This window comes from Oryctolagus cuniculus, chromosome 3 (genome assembly GCF_964237555.1).
Source record: "Oryctolagus cuniculus chromosome 3, mOryCun1.1, whole genome shotgun sequence".
Classification (NCBI taxonomy): Eukaryota; Metazoa; Chordata; class Mammalia; order Lagomorpha; family Leporidae; genus Oryctolagus; species Oryctolagus cuniculus.
This window is the reverse complement of record NC_091434.1, coordinates 165855737-165881309: the sequence shown is the minus strand read 5'-3', so window position 1 is coordinate 165881309 and position 25573 is coordinate 165855737. Positions and strand designations below refer to the sequence as shown.

The 25573-nt window shown below is 46.3% G+C and overlaps 1 protein-coding gene and 1 pseudogene across 12 annotated transcripts in view; one reads left to right on the top strand and one right to left on the bottom strand.

Annotated features, from left to right (window-relative positions):
- The window catches only part of NRF1 (nuclear respiratory factor 1), a 157213-nt gene that overhangs the window by 49953 nt on the left and 81687 nt on the right, over positions 1-25573 (bottom strand). For all 12 annotated transcript variants that reach the window (XR_007920753.2, XR_011387447.1, XM_051849782.2 and 9 more), the window contains 3 exons: positions 7418-7576; positions 6622-6819; positions 5620-5721 (listed from right to left, as the gene is read on the bottom strand). Coding sequence is in view for 10 of the 12 variants with exons in the window: in XM_051849782.2 (XP_051705742.1) it covers positions 5620-5721; positions 6622-6819; positions 7418-7576 (459 nt within the window). In the remaining 2 variants the exon portion in view is untranslated. The remainder of the gene's footprint in view (positions 1-5619; positions 5722-6621; positions 6820-7417; positions 7577-25573) is intronic.
- LOC108176899 (heterogeneous nuclear ribonucleoprotein C pseudogene) lies at positions 10357-11397 on the top strand (annotated as a pseudogene).

The following is a 25573-nucleotide window of genomic DNA, read 5'->3' as shown; positions in this document are numbered from 1 at the left end:
TAAGGAAGTTAATTTATATGGCACAAAAGATCAATGGGAAAGGCAGTAGAGGGTAGGACAGAGTAAGAGATTTCTAATCAGAAACATGATAGGTAACACGTAAATCAGTTCAGGTGCTAATATCTCCTCGCAGGCTTCCTATTCTGCAGTCTCAATCTTTGTTACGCTCGTGTAGTAGCCAGCGAGGGTTACCCATGTATGTCATGACACAAAGAAACAGCCACAAGCTTTAGAGGGGCAGATACTCAGAGGATGTCTCATTACCTTCTAGGCACAGTCCTCAGACTCCTTAGAATGATGATCTTCAAAACATGGCTTCCTTTATTAGTGAGCCACGGGAGCTTCTCCATGCTTTCACAACTCAGCGCATCACACAGGCTGCTCTCCCTCCCACCCTTCCATCTTTGCTTTGCCAATCATTGCTCCAGTCTGACCTAAATGCTTCTCCTATGGGAATGTTTCCTGAGACAACGCCAATGTCGTACAGTCCCAGGTTAGGAACTTCCCTCTTCTGTGTTCTACATCACCCTGGGCTTGCTCCCAGCAGACCCGCATCCCACTGCAATCTTCCCGACACCCCCTCCGGCTCCCTGGGCGTTCCTCAGGGGCAAGGGCCGTCTCTCTCACCCTGTGTCTACAATGCCGAGGACAGTACTCCCAAAGTGGGTATCGAGTGGATGGATGGAGAACAAATACCTTTCTCTATATCTTCCAAACCAGTTATTCAATTTACTCACATCTCACATAAATTCACATTCATAAAAAACCTAAAAAGCACTACAATTTAAAAACTGTTACATGTATTGGTAGTTCATTTTAAAATCATGTATCTAGTGGTTTTATATTTTCTTCTTCTTCTTCTAACAAAATCACATACAACAGGGCCAGCGTTGTAACACAGTAGGTAAAGCCGCCTCCTGCAGCTCCACACCCACGTGGGAACTGGTTTGTGTCTCTGCTGCTCTGTTTCCAATCCAGCTCCCTGTTAATGGCCTTGGGACAGCAGCAGAGGATGCCCAAGTGCTTGGGCCCCTGTCACCCATGGGGGAGATCCAGATGAAGCTCCTGGCTCCTGGCCCAGCCCAAGCTGTTGTGGTCATCTCGGGAGTGAACCCGTGGATGGAGGATCTCTGTGGTGTCTCCCTTTCTCTCTGTAACTCTGACTTCCCAATAAATAAATAAATAAATCTTTAATAAAATAAAATAAAATCATATATACCATTATCATCAGACTTCTAATTGAACTCTGACACCTAGTGCAACAAATATTACCAATACTGGGGCTGGTGCTGTGGCACAGTACATTAAGCCTCCACCTGTGGTGCTGGCATCCCGTATATGCACTGGGTTGAATCTGGGCTGCTCTACTTCTGATCCAGCTCCCTATTAATGGCCTAGGAAAGCAGTAGAAGATGGCCCAAGTGCTTGAGCTCCTGCACCCACGTGACAGACCTGGAAGAGGCTCTGGTTCCCAGCTTTGGATCAGACCAGTTCCGGTCATTGTGGCCATTTGGGAAGTGAATCAGTGGATGGAAGACCTCTCTCTATTTCTGCCTCTGTTGTAACACCGCTTCTCAAATAAATAAATACATCTTTTAAAAAAAGTGTTAAATAAAATCCACAAATGTCACCAATACTAACTGGTGGTCTTATCACACAATAAAATCAATTTTCTTTTTTAAGATTTTTAAAAATTTATTTGAAGGGCAGAGTTACACACACACACACACAGAGAGAGAGAGAGAGAGAGAGAGAGAGGTCTTCCATCTGTCGGTTCACTCCGCAAATGGCCAGGGCTGGGACAGGACAAAGCCCGAAGCCAGGAACTTCATCCAGGTCTCCCACGTGGGTGCAGGGGTGGCCCAAGTATTTGGTCCATTGTCTGCTGCTTTTCCAGGCACATTAGCAAAGAGCTGAACTGGAAGTGGAGTAGCCAGGACTTGAATTGGTACCCATATGGGATGCCATCATTGCTGGTGGCAACTTAACCCATTACACCACAATGCCGCCCCCTCAAATAAATTTTCAAACCTACTTGCATTTTTAAGTATGACATGAAAAATTAGAATCATATATTTAAAAGTCAACATATCTTTCTTTTATGCTAATATTCCTTATCCAATGACAACTATCTATGTAACTTAATCTGTGTCCCTAATTTTTTAAAATTACTTTTTAAAAAACATTTATTTGAAAGACAAGGAGGGACATACAGAGACGGATGTCCCATCTGCTGCTTCACTCTCCAAATGCCAGTAACAGGCACCACTGGACTAGGCTGAAGCCAGGAGTATGGAATTCCCTCTGGGTCTCCCACGTGGGTGGAAGGGACCCAATTTTCACTTGAGCCACTACCTGCCCCCCCACCCCCCACCCCCCACCCTGAGTGCACATTATAATCAGGAATGGCCCTGGGACTCAAACTCAGGCACTCCAAAATGGGATGCAGGCATTCCAACCAGCCTCTTAACAGCTGTGCCAAACCCTGCCCCTAATTAATTTTAAACTACTGAAGACTAGAGTTTGTACTGTGTACACCCAGCACACTAGGCCCCCAAATGGCCCTTCTGGTGAATATAACTTGATGCAACTGGATTTTGAAGGTAATGTGGTCAAACAGTAAAAGCTCTCATTAGTGAGGCTGGGATTTAAAAAAAATGACTTTACCACTTCTAAAAGTATAGGTATCATTTATTTTTTGCCAAACACCGTCTACTCCTTAGGAGAAAAGTATAAGGAAGGAAGCCGTTTCTACGGAGCCACCAGACAGTGTCTCATTGGCACTGACGTGGTCTTAGCTACTTCAAGTTGGTGAGACACTTGACTAGCTACAGTTGTTAGTTCAAAACTAAGACACTAACAACTATGCCAGTCTCCAAGAGAATAAGAAGGCAAATGGAAACATACAATCTACAACATGTTATCCCTTTCTGAAATAACCTGTTTCCTCTCTACATATCATTTTGATTTCACTGTAAGTGTGGGAAGTTAGAATATTTTTTTCGTCTGACTGAATATGGGTATTTTTCAAAATACTACATATTTATATGTGTCACCTACTTCCACAACAGATAACTTAACAGCTCATGTGCTGGAAAAGCTACAGATGAGTGACTGACATGCTTTTCACCCTTTGTGTTTTCTATGAATGTCTGAATACACTGATTACCTCTAAGATGTGAAGCTATCCAGTAAAATGTGTTTCAATGAATGAGAATTCATTTCCAGATTAAGTGCTGACCAAACACAAGCTGCTCTCTTTAAACAGGATTGTGCCTGCAAGCATTCAGCGGGCAATATGGCTGATCCCTTGGACCATACCCTAAATGAACAGATCTCACAGAAGAACCCACCACTGTCTTCCACACTTCAAGGAGTGTCCTCTAGTGTTAAGTGTTTGGGGAATGTCAGATTTTCCCCCCGCTCATCCCTACCCCTTTATGATGTTTAGACGCTTAGAAAGTTAAGACTCCTGCTGACTTTCGCCTTTCTACACTGAAAACCCAAGCGTGAACTCCTGCCCCCAAGCTTGCCAGGTCCAGGACTGGAACCACTCTCCTGTGAAGGCGCAGCTCCTGCGCCACACAGCGAACAAAGAGCCTGCAGCCAGCAGGGCTCAATCCACGCCAGCTGGCCGAGGAGCCTGGCTGTGCACCCTCTCCCTCTGATGAGACATGGGACCCTGTCAGTTCTCCCTGTCCAGGGTGGGAAGGTGTGGGGTGGTGGTGGTGGTGGTAGTGGTGGTGCACAATGAAACTGATGTACTGGTGTCTGCATAGAAACGCATCATGGTTTTGAACAGGTAAGAAAAGGCTTTCAGCTTTACGTTGTTCTCTGACATCTGCTGGTTGTCTTCCAAACATGAGGAGACAACACACTAGAATCTTTATAGGAAAGCCCATGAAACCCTTCCCTTCACTTCTTGAATCTTAACCGAAGGCTCAGAGCTCAGAACCAGAGAATGATTTTCTAAACACACTACCCAGCTTCAACACTACTCTGTGACTTGGGGCAAATCAACCGAACTCAGTCTCAATTTTCTCATCTATCAAAGCGAAAAAAAAAGAGAACCAATACTTGAGTGCTAGCTCACCAAGCACTCAATAAAGGTTAGCTACCTTTAGGTTCATGTTTCATATTTACCCGTCTTGGTAGTCAACGATTCTCAAGCGAAATTTTTTCAAAGGAATGTTTAAAATATAATGAATAGGGCCTGCATTGTGGCTCAGTGGGTTAAGCATCCAATATGGGTGCCTGTTCAAGTCCCGGCTGCTCCACTTTTGATACAGCTCCCTGCTAATGTGCCTGGGAAAGCAGTGGAAGGTGGTCCCAGTGCTTGGGCCAATGCACCCATATGGAAGATCCAGATGAAGCTCCTGGCTCCAGCCTGTCCCAGCACCAGCTGTTGCAGCCTTTTGGAGAGTAAACCAATGGATGGAAGACCTCTCTCTCTCTCTCTCTCTCTATCTCTCTGGCTCTCCCTCTCTTTGTAATTCTGACTTTCAAATAAATAAATCTTTAAAAAATATAATAAATCACGTAACTAATTCATGAATATAGTTATACTTTCAAAGAATGCTTCCCTTAGTGAGTTCCCAATTTAATGAGGCAATTATTTGTCATAAAGCCCAAGGGTGAAATTCTTTAGGATTCAAAGCACAAAAATATCAAAGCGATAATCCCTTTTTAATGTATATTGTACAAAATGCTATGTACGATGTAAAATTGAAAGTTCCTAACAGTTGGATTTGAGTCATAGTGATCCATGAATTTCAACTGTTATTAACACATAGCATTAATATACTTTCCAGGGGCTAGTGCTGTGGTGTAGTGGGTTAAGCCTATATTGGCGCTGGTTCAAGTTCTGGCTGAACCACTTCAAATCCAGCTCCATGCTAATGTGCCTGGGAAAGCAGTGTAAGATGGACCCAGTGCTTGGGCCCCTGCACCCACATGGGAGATGCGGAGGAAGTTCCTGGTTCCTGGCTTTGGAATCCATCCAGCTTTGGCCATTGTGGCCATTTGGGGAGTGAACCAGCGGATGCAAGTTCTCCCTCTCTCTGCCTCTCAAATAAATAAAGAAATAAATCTTTTTTTTTTTTTTTAAAGGTACTTCCCATACTTGTCATGGTCTGAGGTTTAAATAGAATGCTATAGACGTACAGGCATTTTTCATCCTCTGGGTCCTCATTTCTCCCTCATCTATACATTCAGGTATTTAAGAAGATGAAGAGATTGGGGGAAAAGGTGGCTGCACCAGCATCGTGGCACAGTAGGTTAAGCTGCCACCTGTAACACCAGCACCCCATGCTGGAGCACCAGTTCAAGTCCCGGCTGTTCTACTTCTGATCCAGTTCCCTGCTCATGTGCCTGGGAAGGCGAGAGAAGATGGCTCAAGTGCTTGGGCCCCTGGACGCATATGGGAGGCCTGGATGGAGTTCCTGGCTCTCGGTTTCAGCTTGGCTCATCCCCAGCTGTTATTTGTATTTGGGGGGTGAACCAGCAGATCGCAGTGTGTTCTCTCTCTCTCTCTCCCTCCCTCCCTCCCTCCCCCGCTCCCTCCCTCCCTCCCTGTCAAATAAAGACAGACGACAATGCAGACAGAATCCTCTTTCTTACCTCTCCATCAGCCACAGCAGAATAATTCACTTGGGCAACTGTGACTGTGGTTGGCAGTTCTGAAGCATCAGCCAATGTGGCTACTGTTGCCCCTGTACCAACCTAAAGAATAACAGGAAAAGTGGAAAGTGTCAGTGGGATGTTCCCGGGCCCCTCCTTTCCTCAGAAGCCCATGTTCCTGTAATCCCAAATGTGGCCCAGGGAACAAGTGGTATGACAGTACTGGGGATGATTCTGTAGAATCACATCTCAGAGCTTATAGTGAGTTTCAGAATTTTACTTCAACCAATAAAACGCATTTCACCATCAACTTCCAGTGCCAGTCAGCCCCAATCTTAACACGAGAGGTGCCTGTCAACCAGGCATACTTTACCTCCAAAGACAGCATCAGGAGGGACATTCTCGGGCCACTGACAGTGAAACAGGATTATGGAAGCCAAGTTAAATTTTTTTTTTTTTTTTTGAAATATCTAAGAAAGCCATTCGCAGCTCTGGATTAAGAAAAATGCAAACAATTTAAAATATTCTTCAGAAATTGCTTTCCAGGGAGAAGATTTAGGGGAGCTGTAGGAAATTTATACAAGAGTTTGCACAAAGAGGGGCCACAATGTGGCACAGTGAGTTAAGCTGCCATCTATGACACTGGCATCCCATATGAGCACCGGTTCAAGTCCCAGCTGCTCCGCTTCCTATCCGACTCCCTGTTAATGCACCTGGGAAAGCAGCAGTAACTACCGCCAAGTACTTGGGTCCCTGCCACCCTTGTGCGAGACCTGGATGGAGACCCTGGTTCCTGGCTTTGGCCTGGCTCAGCCCTGACCATTGCAGCCATTTGCGAGTGAATCAATAGATGGGAGACTCTCTGTAATTTTTTTCAAATAAAATAAAACAAGATAAATCTTCTAAAAGAAAGATAGAGTCCAAAGAAAACTTCCTTGTGTGTGGTGAGGGGCCCATGATGCATCTTAGAAAATACAGTCCAACTACCACCAGAACACTCACCTGAATGAGAGAGACAGTGCCGTCGGGGTTACTGAAGGTCTGGACTACAGTCTGTGATGGTACAAGATGGGCTATGCTATGTGTGGTTGTGGCCTGTGTTTGTGTTTGCTGATCTTCAAAAGCGTACAAAAGATCCTCCCGCCCATGCTGTTTGTAACAGTTTTTAACTATGGTCCGTAGTGCCTGGGTCCAGGAAACCTGTTACCAAAAGACCGGAAACAGCACATTAAGCACAGAGAGACGCGACTGTAGCCCCACTAGGGAACAAGCAGTTGCTCACTTATCAAACCAAACCCTGTGTAGAGTAAACTCCTAGGATCATTTCCTACAGATTGATTCTGGCAAAAAGAAACTGAGCACCAGGCACCAAGGAAGGTTTTCTACACTATTCCCACCTGAGGTCAAACTCTGAAACATCTCACAAAAGATCACTGTGGCCAACAAGTGTACATTAAGATTCTTGGAAAACTTCCAGCACTGATAAACAAACATGCAGAAGACACCTCTCTGATTCCATACGTATACTTTTATCAACACTATTTATGAGAAACAAGGACGTTTCCAAGTCTTCAAAGTGATTAATGTTGTTGCTTCAGGTTTCTGTCACTAAGTTTTCCTGGTGATAGACTGATGACTGGAAAAGACTGTAACTCAGCAGCAAACGTCTTGGAGGGGCAGGTCTTTCTACTGCACAACTGTTTTTACTTTTCAGCACAAGAAGTAGAAACGCTGGCAATTGAGGCATTGGATTCAGCACAGAGAAGCAACAGGCTGCTCGGGCCAGGGGAAGCCTTACCCTCTGCTTCTGCTCTTCGGTGCGGACGTCACTCCGGACATTCGCCCACGGGATGTCTTCAGGCCACCAGATGGGCTTGCAGCTCTCTTTCCCCCAGCCTGGTTTCCCACGGCCTGTGGAGTACTTGAGCATCTCTGGAATAAATGCCCGGAGCTGTGCCTAGAAGGGGAGTGAAGACATCGGTGCTCACGAAAGACATCTGGGATGTTCATGTTCCTATCAGCTTCAATAGAGTGTCCTCCTGGATGTTGATGAGTGACCATTTCCCGTAACTTACCACAGGTCCACGGGCAATTGAAAAGCACATAGATGTTGGTAAAGCACGCTTGCAGTTGTATTTTGTGGGTTTGCTACTTTAAGAGTGAGAGTATCTGCCCTGACATCTGATTTCTGTTCCAAAGACATGACTGGGCCTAGGCATTGTTTTCCTTCTATAGTTTCCAACAATGGAATTAGATAAGAGAGAAATTAGAAGAAGAACAGGTGAAATCAAATCAACACCATTTGTAGATAAAATGGCTGTTGTCTAGAAGATTCCAGAGAATCATATGGAAAACTTCTACAACAGTAAGATGGTTGATTACAAAAATATATTCAAATTAGCAGGCTTTCAACTTAATAAAAAGAGAAAACAAGGTCAGCGCTATGGCGTAGAGGGTAAGGCTGCCGCCTACAGGGCCGGCATCCCATAGGAGCATCAGTTCAAGTCCTGGAAAGCAGTAGAAAATGGCCCAACTCCTTGGGCCCCTGCACCCATGTGCAAGACCCGGAAGAAGCTCCTGGCTCCGGATTGGGGCAGCTCTGGCCGTTGTGGCCAATTGGGAAGTGAACCAGCGAATGAAAGACCCCCCCCCCCCCACACACACACCCTCCTTTCTCTGTGTAACTCTTTCAAATAAATAAATGAATCTTTAAAAAAAAAAAAAAAGCTTTAAAAAATCTTTTAGAAAAAGGGAAAACAACTTGAAAACTCTAACAGAAAGTTTGTGGCAAACAAGGACACTGTCCATGAGTCTGACACAGGGGCGCAGTGAAGCGTGTGTGACTTGAATACGTCACAGCCTTCATTCAGATTTCTTCTACATACCAAATCCAGGCCAAATGGGTTTGAGACCACAAAGAAAACTGGCATTCTTTATTTCCTGGCACTGAAACCCCACGCAGTGTGTGTGTGGGATACTCTGTATTTGTCATCACTGACAGTGATGAAGCTAAAACCCGCAGCTCCTCCCCAGACTACTGCTTCCCTTTGCACCCTGATGGCCTCCAGCACCCCAGAGGCAAGTGGCGTCCAAGGACACATCCATCCTGCCTCAGCTTAAAACCCAAAACAGAGGGTGTTTTTAGCAACGAGTCAAGCTCAGGAATGTGGGCTTGTAGCTAGTTACAAAGCAACAAGAGAAACAGGAATGAGAACACTGAAGTATGAACAAGGAATGAACAGCGTCACACTTTAACACTGAAGATCCCTCACCAGATACTTATTTTTCTTATTATAATCAATACAAAATATTATTTTACTAAGAGATGATACAAAATGCTTCATCATAGGGAACCATGAACCCAGTCCAGATAACAGGGTTGACCCCAGTTGCACTGGTCCCCCTCCCGCCAGCCTCCTGCCCACAGGCTATGATGTAACACACTCCATGTATTTGGCTCTGCAGCATGCAGCAGCAGGCTAAGAGAACGCATCCATCTGCAAACCCATGCTATCAGCTGGCTCATGAGGTCATTCCTTCAGCTATTTTAAGAAAGTGCATCTCAAAGTCATTGTCTCCTTCATCCTGATTTCTTGGGAGTACGTCATTTTCTAGCCTCAGATACACAGAGCAGAAAAGAAATTAATCCTCACACACAATATTTTTAATTTATTCATATTAAAAATAGCTTTCTCAGATATGCAAATAAATAGACACCACAAACTTACCAATTCCCCTTTATTCTAATCCCCAAATCCAAACAGGAGGGTGCTTTACTACCGCACGTAGGAGAGTGGAGAAAATGAGATGAGGCGGCTAAGGAACGCTCATTTAACAGAGAACTAAAGGACTCACCGTGGACGTCGGGCTGACAGGATCTGCTCAGATCCTTCTAGAACCCTGAAGATTCTCTAACTCAAATGACTGCTCTACTGCTTCTACAACTTTTTATTTTTTGTGATCAGGATGCAAGACCTTGATCATTTTTAAAATTAATTTTAAAAACATTTTATTTGTATGTGAGGGAGAGGGAAAGAAGAAAAGGAGAGGGTGGGAGGGTGAGAGATGGGGAGGGAGACCACGCCTGAGAGCAAGCCTTCCTACTGGCTGTTTCTCTCTCCACGTGTCGACAGCGGAAGCTGGGAACCCACTCTCCCATAAGGGCAGTAGGAGCCTCATCACTGAGTTATCCCTTCCTCCTAGGACCTGCGGATGGAATTCAGGCTCTCTGGAGGGGGAGGGGCACAAGTGTCTTAACCGCTAAGCTCAGCGCCGGCCTCTCCTCCACTTGTGCTCCCTCATCCTATTTGCACGAACAGTTCCTGTGCTCTCAGTTCTGGGTTATTTTGGCCCTTGGCCATGGACAGCTTCCATCAGTCTTGCTCTGGCTATCCCCCACCAGGCTTTCCGCTCAGTTCAGGAGACTCCCTGGTAACTTGGGAGTGGACACAGCATCAGCCTCCTCTTACCCCTGTCCCCAGCCACTGTCTCCTCAGCATCTGAAATTCACCCCCCGCCCCCCGCCTCCTCCAGCTGCCCAGTCTCACTGCCGGCCCAGTGCCTTCTTCCCGCAAGCCCGTGTCCCTCCTCCAGCTGCACTCACCCTGCCGTTCTGGACAAAGGCATCCTTCAGCCTCGTGTCCAACTCCAAGTTCTCTCTTGCTCTGGAGTCAACGCTGGCTGTGAACTCCAGCCTTTTCTCATCTAAAACACTGTTTTGGGCGGCCATTAGCAGTCATGGCCCTGCCGATGACCCCGGGCAGCAGTGGGTCTCTTCAGTAGAACTTGGGACTGGGAGATTCAGAATCAAATCTCGTCTCCCTCCCCTTCCTGGTTACAAATCACTTGAAATTTTTAAGTTAGTGGAACTTTTTGCTTGAGTGAGTTTTTTTGATCTTCAGCTACATCTTTTGAATAACCTATTTTCAAACGCAACAGCGAGCAATGTTACCACCAAGACAGATTTTCTCTCTCTAAATCCCATGTATGCACTGGGAACCTCGACACTCCTGAGGCCAAGAAGTCTGACAGGGAGGCAATCTTCTCCAAGTTTGCCAAATTGGGGCCTGCTCTGTTCACGAGGGCTCTGCCTTTGTTCCGCATGTTGATGAGAGAAATGCCCGAGCTGCCCTGGCAGCAGAGGATGCAGAACAGTTGCTGGCCGGGTTTAGACAACCATCAGGCTGCAGAGCCAAAAGTGAACCGAGAAAAAGCGGGTGTGAAACCATGTGCAGCGGAGATGCGTGGGTGCGCACCAGAACAGCCTTGTCCGTCCCCTGTTCTCAGCATCTCTCCTGATATAGACGGTGACTTTCAATGGGATTGTTACGGGGACAGGACGCGCAGTTACCCCGCACACGCTTCCCTCCTCCTCCCGTTGCCCGGCGGCAGCACCCTCTAAACGCCAGCGTGTATCAGGAAACACCTCAACAAGGGGAAGAGTGGACAGCGGGGGTCTTCTTCCAAGTCTGGGAAGTTGAAAGGAGATGACTTCAGGCCATTAAGAAGCAACTGACCCAGCACGCACAGAAAGTGGATTCTTTGCTGGAAAGCCTGGAAACAACTGAAAGGACAGAGCAGACAAGCAGTGGAGACGGAGAACGATCCGTGTGAGGAGGAGCAGAGCAGCACGCGTCTGCCGTGAAGGTGGAGTCTGAGGGGTGCAGAGGACCCCTGCGGCGGTGAGGAGGAGGAAGAAGATGGGCTGACCCAGGATGATGCAGAAGACGAGGAAGGAGACGATGACAGAGACAACCCAATGGCGAGGAGGACTCTTAAGCACACGAGGGGTTTAGGCATCGTATCCATTATTTCTTTACCTAGGTGCTGTCTAACATCAAACTTTCACCAGGCGCTCTCCCCAGTATCTTCGGCACATGCTCACTGTTCGCTCATCCCTGTCCTTCCCACGTCCATTAATTCCTATTGCCCTGTGCCTAGACCAACTTTTTTTTAAAGATTTTATTTATGTGAAAGATAAGAATTATACAGAGAGAGAAGGAGAGAGAAAGGGAGGGAGGAAGAGAGAAAGGGAGGGAGAGAAGGAGGGAGAGAAGGAGGGAGGGAGAGGGAGAGAGGGGAAGGAGGGAGGAAGAGAGGGAGAGAGAAAGAGAGGGAGGGAAGGAGGGAGAAAAAGAGAGGGAGAGAGAGGTTCCACAGGTTCACTCCCCAAATGGACACAACGACTGACGCTGGCTGGGCCAGGCTGCAGCCAGGAGCTTCATCCGGGTCTCTCACATGGGTAGCAGGATGTCCTTGGCCCATCTTCTGCTGCTTTCCCGGGCGCATTAGCAGGGAGCTGTACTCTAAGTGGAGCAGCCGGAACTCAAATCGAAATCCATATGGTCTGCTGGTTTTGCAGATGGCAGCTTTACCCAGTATGCCACAACGTCAGCCCCAGTCCCATTTTTACTTCCTTTGATGATCCTAGTAGTTTTGTAATTTGCCCTGCGATTTTTCCTTTAAATTTTGATGCTTCTTCATAACTTAACAATAAAAAGATGTAAGTTTTTTTTAAAAAAATAATAAAATAAAAAACTGTTACATGGCAAACACATAGGGTCAGTTGAGAGGATTAGAGACAGCAGATATATACACAAAGTTGCATTGGACAGTGGTTTTATTATTACTTCAGCCATTGGCCATTTTTTCTTTTTAAAATTTTATTCATTTATTTATTTGAAAGGCAGAGCAACAAGAAAGGGGAGAAATACACACACACACACACACACACACAGATCTTTCATTCACTAATTCACTCCCCCAAATGACCGCAACAGCCATGTCTGAGCCAGACCAAAACCAGAAGCCAGAAACTCCATCCTGGGCTCCTTCACAGATGGCAGGAGTCCAAGTACTTGGGCCATCTTCTATTGCCTTCCCAGGAGCATTAACAGGAAGCTGGATGGAATGGGAGCAGCAATGACTCAAACTTGCACTCTGGTATGGGGTGCTGGCATTGCAAGTGGTGGCTTAACACATTGTACCATAACACATGTCTTGGGCCATTTTTTTTTCTCAGTAACTTCTATATCATTCAAAACTTTGGTCATAAAATTTAGAGCTTAACTTACCTAAAGTCTTATATGGATCATTTATCTTCCACATAGATGCATCATAGCTATATGGCATCTGATTAATAACCCTGATTTTAGAACTTAAATAACTGTTCTTTCATAAAAATTCCTCAAATGCCTACAACAGCTAGGGATGGGCCAGGCTGAAGCCAGGTGCCTCGAACTCCATCTCAGTCTCCATGTGGGTGGCAGGGGCCCAAGTACTTGAACCACATCTGCTGCCTCCCCAGGGTGTGTATTAGCAGGAACCTGAAATGGAGAGCAGATCCAGTACTCACACACAGGCACTCCATTACGGGATGTGGGGATCTCAAGTGGGAGCTTAACCACTGTGCCAAATACCCACTCCAGATTTTTTTTTAATATTTTAATTTTTATTATTTTTAAAGACTTACTTATTTATTGGAAAGTCAGAATTACAGAGAGAGAGAGAGAGAGAGAGAGAGAGAGAGATCTTCCATTTGCTGGTTCACTCCCCATGGCTGGAATGGTCTGAAGTCAGGCACCAGGAGCTTCATCCAGATCTTCCATGTAGGTGCAAGGGTCCAAGCACTCGGACCATGCCCCACTGCCTTTCCAGGCACATTAGCAGGAACCCAGATTGGAAGTGGAGTAGCTGGGACTCAAACCAGTGCCCACATGAGAGGCCAGTGTCATAGGTGGAGGCTTTACTCACTACGCCAAAATGCCAGCCCTCAGATTTCGTTTTTAAATAAGGGAAATTAAGGAATCTATTCTCCCAATCAAAGAAATAATAAACTTTCTGAAATAGTTTTCTAATACTGAATATACAATAGTGTACACAAAGATATCACCTTAATTTTTCAAGTTGGATAAATGAGAAAAAAGTAGTAGGTTAGGTGGGGGAGGATGAATGCACGTGTAGTATCTGTATAAACAGGGATAAAAGAAATAAAGAATGCCAGAGCTGAAAAGGAACTGATCTCACCAGCTGGGCTAAGTATTTCCAAGCCACCCCAATGCCCAGGTAGTTTGGGCAATTTGTTCTGCTAGGTATTTGAACAACAGAAACAACGGACAAGCAGGAGCAGGCATTTGGCCTAGTGGCTGAGACGACTGTGTTCCACACTGGAGTGCCTATGTCTGATTACCAGCCCCAGCCCCTGCTACCAGCTTCATGCCAGTGCAGATCCTAGGAGGCAGCAGGCAATAGCTGCAGTAGTTGGATCCTTGCTACCCACGTGGGAGATCTGGATTGAGTTCCTTATTCTTGGATCCAGTCCCAGTCCAGTCCCAGCCTTTGTGTGCAACTGGGGAGTGAACCAGAGAATAGGAAGTCTCTTTCTCTCTGCTCTTCAAATAAAAACCAATGTTGGGCCAGCATTGTGGCACAGGGGGTTAGTACATCACTTGTGATTCCACTGTTCCACATCAGAATACTGGATGAGTCCCAGCTGCTCCACTTCTGATCCCGTTTCCTGCTAATTCACCTAGGAAGGCAGGGAAAGATAGCCCAAGTATGTGGGTCCCTGACACCCATGCAGGAGACCAGAACGGAGTTCCTGGCTCCCAGCTGTGGCTTGTTATGGCCATCTGGAGAGTAATCCAGGATTTGGAGGATCACCTTCTCTCTCCTAATCTTTCAAATAAACAAATCTTTTTTTAAAAAGATTTATTTGTTTATTTGAAAGAGTTACAGAGAGAGGAGAGGCAGAGAGAGAGAGCAAGAGAGAGAGAATGAGAGCAAGAGAAGTCTTCCATCCGATGGTTCACCCCCCAATTGGCCGCAACGGCCGGAGTGGCACCGATCCATAGCCAGGAGCTTCTTCCGGGGCTCCCACATGGTGCAGGAGCCCATGTGCAGGGGCCCAAGCACTTGGGCCATCTTCTACTGCTCTCCCAGGCCATAGCAGAGAGCTGGATCAGAAGTGGAGCAGCCGGGTCTTGAACGAGCACCCATAAGGGATGCTGGCGCTTCAGACCAGGGCGTTAACCCACTGTACCACAGCACTGGCCACACAAATAAATAAATCTTCATTTTAAAAACAAACAACAGGGGGCTGGCTCTGTGGCGTAGTAGGCTAAGCCTCTGCGTGGGGTGCCGGCATTCCATGTGGGCACCGGTTCATGTCCTGGCTGCTCCTCTGCCAATCTAGCTCTCTGTTACAGCCTGGGAAAGCAGCAGAAGATGGCCCAAGTGCTTGGGACCCTGTGTCCATGTAGGTGACCCAGAAGAGGCTCCTGGCTCCGGATGGGCCCAGCTCTGCTAGCAGCCATTTGGGGAGTGAACCAGCAGATCAAAGACCCTTCTCTCTGTCTTTCCCTCTCTGTCTGTGGCTCTGCTTCTAAAATAAGTAAAATCTTAAAAAAAAAAAAAAAAAAAAAAAAAAAAAACAAGCAAGCAAACAAGAGGTTACTGAAGGAAATGTCAGAACGTGTGACTCAAAGGTAATCATAATTAGAGGAATAACAGAACTAGGGAATTTCTCAAAGATGTTTTATGTGCTAGAAATCTCTGAATGAGGTCTTTTCCTTTTTTCCTTCCTTCCTTTCTCTGATTTATTTTAAAGGCAGATGCAGATTTAGATTTAGATTGGGGGGGGGGGTGGTGAGTTGAGATCTTCCATCTGATGGTTCACTCCCCAAATGGCTGCTATGGCCAGGGCTAAGCCAGGCTGAAGACAGGAGCCTGGACTCCACCCAGGTCTCCCACATGTGTGCAGGGGCCCAAGCACTTGGGCCATCTTCCACTGCTTTCCCAGGCTCATCAGCAGGGAGCCGGATCAGAAGTGGAACATCCAGGACTTGAACCAGTGACCACAGGGATGCCAGCATTGCAGACGGCTGTTTAACCTGTTGTACCACAACGCCGGCGCCGAGAAATGTTTCATACCCTTAGGAAGATCATAAAGGCAACCAGGAGATCCAGGGGAGACAGAAGCAGCTCAAAGGACAGTTGCTTCCACAGGCAGAACCCATCAGGTTAAAAGACAGGAATTAGCTGACACGTCCAAGTTCTAATTCAGAGGCAGATCTTAAAGAGCTAATTATCAAGTACACAAAATTTGTCTTTTATTAAAAGAAGAGACAAAAGTATCTCCTGTAAAAGTTCAGTTTTCCAGTCCACATTTGGGAATGGAGGATTTTTTTTTTTTTTACTTTTTATTCTGTTCCAATAAATTGTGCTGAGACTATTATAAACAGAAAATTAGCCTATTTAGTATAGAAAGAGTTAAATGACTCCTTTCCAGAATTCAGCACTGTGCTCTCATTACCAGTTGGATTAATTACTGGTCCTGGAGAGTTCTGGAAACCAAAGCTTCTCAATGTGCTTGTTAAGGGAGGTTTGCCTTTAATCCACAGGGAGACAATCAACAGGATCAGCAACGGTAAGGACAAGCCTTAATTGGGCTGGAAAAAGCTTTTCTGGCCTCTCATTCTGATTTAGGACTCTGCCACAACCAGCAAAGCAGAGAAAACACAGCTCCTTCCGAGGTTCATTCATCAAAGGAAAAGACCCAATTCTCGCCAGCAGTAGTCATCAGTAAAGATATAGACATCATAGTTGGCTTTATTTATTTGTTTATTTTTAAAGATTTATTTGAGGGACTGGCATTGTGGCAAAGCAGGTCAAGCCTCCACCTGCGATGCCGGCATCCCATATGGGGGCTGGTTCCAGTGCTGGCTGCTTCATTTCTGATCCAGCTCTCTGTTATGGGAAAGCAGGAGAAGATGGCCCAAGTGCTTGGGCCCCTGTGCCCACATGGGAGACTTGAAGGAAGCTCCTGGCTCCTGGCTTCAGACCGGCCCAGCCCTGGCTGTTGCAGCCATTTGGGGAGTGAACCAGTGGATGGATGATTTCTCTTTCGCTCTCTCTCTCCTCCTCTGTAACTCTTTCAAATAAATAAATCTTAAAAAAAATTTATTTGAAAAAAATTTATTTAAAGGCAGAGTGAGAGAGGTCATCCATTGGCTGGTTCATTCCCCAAATGGCCACAATGGCCAGGTCTGGGTCAGGCTAAAGCCAGGAGCCAGGAACTCCACGCTGGTCAGCCATGTGGGTACAGGGGTCCCACCGCTTGGGCCGTCTTCCACTGCCTTCCCAGGCCATTGAGCAGGGAGCTGGATTGGAAGCGGAGCAGCCAGGACCCCAATACATGGAATGCTGGTGTTGCAAGTGGCCGCCTCCCCCGCTGGACCATCAGACCAGCCCTCATGGATGGTTTTAAAATGAAGTCTTTTTCTTTTGCATTTCTCATTTTTGTCTGACAGAAAAACTTGCTCTTGCTGTACAAATTTTTAAAAACCAAAATGTGTTTTAAAGAATTGTGAAAAACTGGGGGGAGGGGGCAACCTCATGGTTGGCAGTAGGGACTAATTCCAACTCCTGCCCCTTCCAAGAATACCTCCCACAGAACTCCCCAAATCCCAAGTCATCACCCAGGGAACTTGAGGATCCAAAGGCGGTGTAAGACTGGGGGGGGGGGGGCAGGGAGAGGAGTGGTGCCTCCCAGCCCTTACTGACTCCAGCCCAGGGTATCTGGAACTACATCTCCCCCAACCCACCATCAGCTGCTCTCCGTCCCACCCCAAAGCCTTCAAAGCAGGTGAACCAGGAAAATCTCCCAGAGATTTAACATTTCATGGTAACAAAGGAAAGAAAAAAGGTAAGGAGGAAAGAGGTAACTCTGCCTCCAAGATGTCGCCAGGGCTCAAGGGGGTGGGGGTGGGGATGGGGCAGATAAGAACCTCCATGGCTCTGTTGGGGAAAAGGGGGCTACTCCTTGTGGATCCACAGCGTGGGGTGTGGTGAAATCTAAAGACAATGTCACATGGGCCAGGGGCTAGGTGTCTTCCCGTCTGCACTTGTGGCTCAGGGAGCCACTGTCCCCAATGCTGGTCTCTCTGGAAACCCCATTTGCCACTGCTTTACTGGTTCCGTGGCAAGGGCTGGAGTGAGGGACAGTGACACTCCACAGGTGTGTAGCTGAGGGACCAAGAGTCCTCAAGGGAGTCTATTGGCTTCTGGGTCTGTGAGACCTCTGCTGGGGCCTGGCTTAGCAGAGGAGGGAGTGGGAGGAGTGGAAGAAGGAAGAGTGAAAAGTTGTTCTAACTATGCTAAAAATTTGCTGTTTGTATATCATTAACTTCCTGCCGTCCAACAATGAATTACACATATATTCCCAAATACTCTTCTCTTATTCTCTCTTTGTGTGTGCCCTGGTTTAGGGATTTTGAGGCCATTTACACTCAAATACCAACAAAAGATCTTCAAACAAATATCTAACAACTCCACTTCTCCCAAAGAGGCCAGAGAATATGTAACCAATTTACCGAGAAGGCAGCTACAACCAAAACATACTGAGAGATTCTGTCTTCTATGCCCTGAACAAAAAAGGCAATGTGGCAAGGAAGGAAAACTAGAGAAATTTCAGACTGCAGTTCAGCGTTTTCATTTAAAATGATGGACTTCCAGGTTGACAGATCCATTTATATTCAAATAGATATTTAAGCTCCCTGCTGATGGCCTGGGAAAGCAGTGGAAGTGCATGGGCCCCTGTACCTATGTGGGAGACCTGGAAGAAGCTCTTAGCTCCTGGCTTCCGATTGGCTCAGCTTCAGCCATTGCAGCCATTTGGGGAGTAAATCAGCAGATGGAAAACCTTTCTTTCTGTCTTGCCCTCTCTCTGTAATTCTGCTTCTCAAATAGATAAATATTTAAAAAAAAAAAAGTATAAAATGCCCAGTCTCACCTTTCCCTGAGGGAATCCCAAATTGGTCAGGTTATTGACCCATGCTATTTATACTCCATCTCCAAACACAGGAAAGCCTTTTTTGCCACCCGCGCTCTCCCAATCCAGCCTGATGAATGCCCTTCCTTACAGGCAAATTCTATGCATTTACATCATAAACACATGCTGGAAAAGCAGTTTTATGCAAAACACATTGTTCATATTGTCCACATACAACTTCCATACAACTAATATTTTTTAATACTTGCCTAACATCATGGCACAGATTTTCCATTTTGTGCACCTGGGGGCCGGCGCTGTGGCACAGCAGGTTACAGCCCCAGTCTATAGCACCAGCATGCAATATGGGCTCCGGTTCGAGTCCCGGCTGCTCCACTTCCGATCCAGCTCTGCTATGGCCTGGGAAAGCAGTGGAGGATGGCCCCTGCACTGGTGTGGGAGACCCAGAAGAAACTCCTGGCTCCTGGCTTCAGATCAGCCTAGCTCTGGCCATTGTGGCCATTTGGGGAGTGAACCAGTGGATGGAAGGTTTCTCTCTCTCTCTCTAACTCTGCCTTTCAAACAAATAAATAAATCTTAGAAAAAAATAGTATGTGCACTTAACATTTTAATAGATGTTGCAAGACTGTCCTCCAGAAACCTTCACCAATTCAAGGCCCACAAAGAATACAGGACAATAATCATTTTTTTTCTAAATGCCCACCTTTGGGGCCAGTGCTATGGTGTAGCAAGTAAAGCTGCTGCCTGTGATGTAGGCATCTCAAATGGGTGCTGGTTTGTATCCCAGCTGCTCCACTTCTGATCCAGCTTCCTGCTGATGTGCCTGCAAAAGCAGCGGAAGATGGCCCAAGTGTTTGGACTTCTGTCACCCAGGTGAGAAACTAGGATGAGGGTTCTGGCTCCTGGCTTCAGCCTGGCCCAGCACTGGACATTGTGGCCATCTGGGGAGTGAACCAGCAGATGAAAGCTCCCTCTTTCTCTCTCTGTAACTCTGACTTCCAAAATGGACAAATAAAATACTCAGCCTCATTTTTTTTTAATTGCCAAGCTTTCTTATTTTGGCTCCTTTGATGTGGGGAAATTGCTCAGTTCACTCCCTAAATTCCTTTAACAGACAGGCCGAGGCCAGACAGAGGCCAGATGGAGACCAGGAGGCCTGAAATCAATTTGGGTCTCCCTCACGAATGCAACCCAGTACTTGAGCCTTCCCAGGGTGGGAACTACCAGGAAGATGACTTGGAAGCAGAGTTTACACTCAAGCCAGGCACTCTGATATGGCATGAGAGTCCCAAGTGGTGTCTTAACTGCTGTGACAAACACCTCTTCCTATTTATTTTTCTAATGATCATTTTCTTATTAATTTGAAAGAAACATTAACCTATTCTGGATACTAATTCCTTGTCTTATAAATTGCAAATATTTCCCTAGTCTAGCTGTACCCTGAACATACAATTTATATGACTATTCCTTTCTCTTAGTATTCATGAGTATACCTTTATTCTTTTACTCTACTCAAGATATCCAAAGTCCTGTTATTTATATATATTCTTCTCCCTACCTAATGTTTTAGAAAATGTGGCATGGCATCCTACATATAAACATTTCATGTCCTCCAGTATGAAAAGCCTTTTTAAAATTTATTTATTTGAAAGGCAGAAATACAGAGATTGAAGGAGAGAAACATCTTCCATCTGCTGGTTCACTCCCCAAATAGCCACAGAAGCCAGGGCTGGGCCAAGCTGAAGTCGGAAACCACAGCTTCTTCCGAGTCTCCCACGTGGGTGCAGGGGCACAAGGACTCGGGCCTCTTCTGCTGCCTTCCCAGGTGCACTGGCAGAGAGCTGGATCAGAAGTGAAGCAATCAGGACTCAAACCAGTGCCCATGTAGGATGCCAGCATTATAGGCTTCACTTTCTATGCCACAGTGTGAGCCCCAGCGAAAAGCCTGCTTTGCTTACAGATGCTGATTATGGTACAGAGAAGCAAGTTTAACCACTACCCACTAGTGGCTCTCAGAGTGGGTTGCACACTGCAATCACCAGAGGAGTTTAAATACTACAGATGCCTCAATCTCTTCCCCAAAGATTCTAACTTAACCACTCTGAAGTGTGGCATGGGCTCCAGGATTCTAAGTTCCCCAGAGGAATCTACTACGCAGCCAACTCTGAGAACCACTAAGCTAAAGTACTTCTTACCCAGCCCTTCTTTTTAAAAAGTTTTTTTTTTTAATTGTGGCAACATATACATAATGTTTATTCTTCCCAACGGAAAGTCTGTACCCAACAAAACATTAACTCCCCATGTCTGGGTTATTTCACTTTAGCCTGATATTTTCTACTCTTTGAATAGAAGAGGCTAGCCCTAAGCTTTTTCAAAACAAAACCCTTGGATTAAGCTGATGCTTGCGACAGCAGCATCCATTTCTGAATGCCAGGTCAAATCTCAGCTGTCTGCTTTCCATCCAGCTCCCTGCTAATGTGCCTGGGAAAGCAGCGGAAAATGGTCCGAGTACGTGGGCCCCTGCACCCACGGGGGAGACCTGGAAGAAGCTCCTGGATCGTGGCTTTGGCCTGGCCCAGCCCCAGCAGTTGTCATCACTTGGGGAGTGATCCAGCTGACAGAAGTCCTCTCTCTGTCACTCTACCTTTTAAAAAAGGACTTCAAAAACCCTCAATTGTAACAGAATGCTGCCTAAGTAAACCAGGTCAAGTCATGTGAGCGAAAAAATTCTTCCTAATGAGGCAGTCACTGTGCTGGGTGCTACTGTGGGTTTCCCGAGAGTGGTGAACTATTGCTATCCTGTTACATCATCACTCCCAGGGACTATTAAAGCAACAAAGCTGCCCCAGTGAGAGTGAGAGGAGGACAGTAAGTTCAAGGGGGAAGAGGAGTGGATTCTAACCTATAACATTTTCTAGAAATGTTTGTTCTACTACAGTCTTTGCCTGGATCTTGTCTAATACAGATTCCAAAAAGATTTACAACCTCTCCAAAATAAGAGAATCCTATAGGACTCCAGTGTGGTAAAGAACCAAATCATCATTGCTGAAAGACTCTTCAGGAAACAACGTATTTCCTTAACTTCAATGTGTAGCCTGAGCCAGCAGCACTGGCATCACCTGGGAGCTGGCCAGTCAGTCCGAGGCCTCACGCGAGACCTGCAACTCAGCTGTGGTGGTGGCGGGGGCACAGCTCTCAGGTGATGCCCATGCACGCTGAAGTTGGAGAAGCACTCATTAGCCCACTCTCGGTGCCTGGATTGCAGTGTCCTAGAAAAATGGGCTAGCCTGGTTTCAGAATCTCTGAAAAACACAACTTCATTATTTCATAGTAAATGAATTCTGGGGTTGAAGAACATCCTCAAACTAGTGATTTTTCCTGCAAAGCTGCATCGTTATTAACCTCCAATTCCTACAAAAGGTGGGCAGACAGATAAGTTTTCCCACTACAGAGCTACATGGTTTCTATTTTCTGAGCACAAGAAAAAAAAAAAAAACTACTTATCAGGATCATTATTAATAGTAGTAACAGAATCTTTTAAGGTAAAATATAGAATTTACAAATAAAGAATTTACTTTCGGCCGGCGCCGCGGCTCACTAGGCTAATCCTCCGCCTTGCGGCGCCGGCACACCGGGTTCTAGTCCCGGTCAGGGCACCGGATTCTGTCCCGGTTGCCCCTCTTCCAGGCCAGCTCTTTGCTGTGGCCGGGGAGTGCAGTGGAGGATGGCCCAAGTACTTGGGCCCTGCACCCCATGGGAGACCAGGAGAAGCACCTGGCTCCTGCCATCGGATCAGCGCGGTGCGCCGGCCGCAGCGCGCCAGCCGTGGCGGCCATTGGAGGGTGAACCAACGGCAAAGGAAGACCACACACACACACACACACACACACGAAACAAACACCCCAGAGCTGCTTCCTAAAAAAACGGAGAGCAATTCATTCATACAGAAATCCAGATATTCTATGACATATAATTTCTACCTGTAAAGGAGACAATTTTGAGAGTCTTTTAAGCAAGCCAAGAAATTCTTTAAAACACTAAATGTTCAGTGTGGACTAGCTGAAATACTCAACCTGTGTGATGATGACAGTTTTATAAAAAAAGTATGTGTGTGTGGAGGCAGCTCTCGCAATATGGACTCAGGCTAAGTTCTATTCCCGCTTATCACTAGGTTACTTCATCAATTGCTTTTTCTATTTACACCTCTTTTTTTTTTTTTTTTTGACAGGCAGAGTGGACAGTGAGAGAGAGAGAGACAGAGACAAAGGTCTTCCTTTGCCGTTGGTTCACCCTACAATGGCCGCCGCGGCTGGTGCACTGCGGCCGGCGCACCGCGCTGACCTGATGGCAGGAGCCAGGTACTTATCCTGGTCTCTCATGGGGTGCAGGGCCCAAGTACTTGGGCCATCCTCCACCGCACTCCCTGGCCACAGCAGAGAGCTGGCCTGAAAGAGGGGCAACTGGGACAGAATCTGGCGCCCCGACCGGGACTAGAACCTGGTGTGCCGGCGCCACTAGGCGGAGGATTAGCCTGTTGAGCCGCAGCGCCGGCCCTCCACCTCTATTTTTCAACTGACAAAATATATGGTCATTTTTATTGTCTTACTTTAGTGCTGAGAAAAATAGAAATTCATGGTTCATTAACTTTCTCTCAAGTATGGCTGAGAGACTGTGTGTTCAGATCATTTGAAAGTTAACACACACAAAAAAAAGTTCATACAAGTAACATGTATAATTAGTATTAATAATTAGTAACAATACTTCTGTGTGATGCCTTAGTTATCAAAGCACTTTCCAATATAGTATCTAATTCTTTCCTTCCTCTGGCTCTGGAGGGTAGGAGGCAGGTTTATTTATTTTCACTTTCAGAAGAATATTAGCAGAGTTTGTGCTGGTGACTATATCTTCTGACTCTAAGCTTCCTGTCCAATAAGCCATATTAGCTTTCTGAAGGCAAAGAATTAATGAGGGGCCGGTGCTGTGAAACAGTAGGCTAAGCCTCTGCCTGAGACGCCAGCATCCCATCTGGGAACTGGTTTGTATCCCAGCTACTCCTCTTCTAATTCAGCTCCCTGCTATGGCCTGAGAAACCAGCAGAAGATGGCCCAGGCTCTTGGGGTACACATGTGGGAGACCCGGAAGAAGCTCCTGGCTCCTGGCTTTGGATTGGCTCAGCTCCGGCCATTGCAGCCATTTGAGGAGTGAACCAGCAGATGGAAGACCTTTCTCTCTGTCTGCCTGTAACTCTACCTCTCAAGTAAATAAATAAAATCTTAAAAAAAAAAGATCCTCATAATAAACATCAGTCATCTCCCAAGTATTGAGATGAGATAACGAATAGAGTCGTGGGCGTAACAACCCAGACAATTTTTTTTTAATTTTATTGCTTCAAGGAAGTCAGGAATTACATATATATGGTCCAAATTCTAGAACTGCTGTCCAGTTAAACTTATTTTATTCTATATGCTTACAGATCATAGGAAAGCATGCTTCCTTTAATAGAAAATAGAAAATGCTCTTTCTCTCTCTATGGAAAGTGTATTAAATTAGATACTCCTCTAAAGAACTCAGTGGTTTGCCTTCTAACACATGGTAGCTATAAAAGATGAAAACAAGGAAGTTTTTTTAAAAAACTATTGAAATCTTTACCCTATCACAAAGAAAAGCAATCTTTGAACAAAAAAAGCAGAAACATTATCAAATTTGTATTTTAAAAAATTCAAGCTTAGGGGATGGCACTGAGCACAGTGGGTTAAACTGCCACCTGAATGCCAGCATCCCTTTCTGGAGCTCTGGTTCCAGTCCTGGTTGTTCTGCTTCTGGGACAGCTCCCGGCTAAGGCCTGGGGGGGGGGTGGGGGGTGGGGATGGAAGATGGCCCAAGTACTTGGGCCCGACATCTGTGTGGGAGACCCAGCTGGAGTTCCTGGCTCCACACTTCAGCTTGGCCCAGCCCCTAGCCTTAATGGCCACTTAGAGGGTGAATCAGTGGGTGGAAGTCAAAGAACAAAAGTTTCAAATGCTTCATCTCCAAAATATATCCATGATGGCTTAATAAAATCAGGTGTTATCCACCAAAGGTGACAGAGAGGAAAAGTGCCCATCACAGAAGACGAGTCTGCCCAGCACAGCAGCTAAACCAGAGACTCAGGCAGTCCAGACACAGTTTGTATCTGAGGACAGAGTAGGTCCTTTACGTTAGTGTTACACTGTGTTTGCCCACTCAGAAGGGCACGGATTTACTGAATGCAAACTGTTCCATGGATGACAAGGGCAAATGTACTGAAGAGTAGAAAAGAAAAGAAACTAAGTCACTGCTCTCAATTCTAATTAAAGAGATAGCACAAGCAAGGACTAACTAAACATGATCATTTCAGGTAGCAACAGGTACCACAGAGACACTAACACTGGGAGTGTATTAGTCAGTGACTAGGAGGGTGGGAAGCCCTCATTAGATGGGATAATTAAGAAAGGCTTGGCCGGCGCTGTGGCTCACTAGGCTAATCCTCCGCCTGTGGCGCCAGCACCCTGGGTTCTAGTCCCGGTTGCTCCTCTTCCAGGCCAGTTCTCTGTGCTTGGGCCCTGCACCCACATGGGAGACCAGGAGGAAGCACCTGGCTCCTGGCTTCAGATCGGCACGGTGCACCAGCCACAGTGGCCATTTGGGGAGTGAACCAACAGAAGGAAGACCTTTCTATCTCTGCCTGTCAGGAAGGAAGGAAGGAAGGAAGGAAGGAAGGAAGGAAGGAAGGAAGAAAGGCTTGTCTTATAAGGGGATATCTGAGTCAGACTTTGATCTGGGAGAACAATGTTTCAGGCAAAGGAAACAGTGAACGCAAAGGAAGCCTGGGGGCTGCGGCGCGTCTTGGGATCCTGGATGGAAAGAGGGACAGAGTGGCTATAGCACAGTGACTTTGGGGAGCAACAGAAGTGAGCTGCGAGAAGTCAAAGCACAAAGGACCTCCACGGCCGTGCAGAGCTTGAACGTGTTCTAGGAATGGTGGAAGCTAGGAAAGGATCGCAACAGCGAAGTGACCTGACCTGACTCAAGGTTGCAAAAATCTCTGATGGCTCTCTGGAGGCACTGGACTGGTCATCTGAGAGATGCTCAGGCGAGGGTGGTGACGGGGATTGGGAAGAAAGTCAGGAGAGGGTAGAGCTCAGA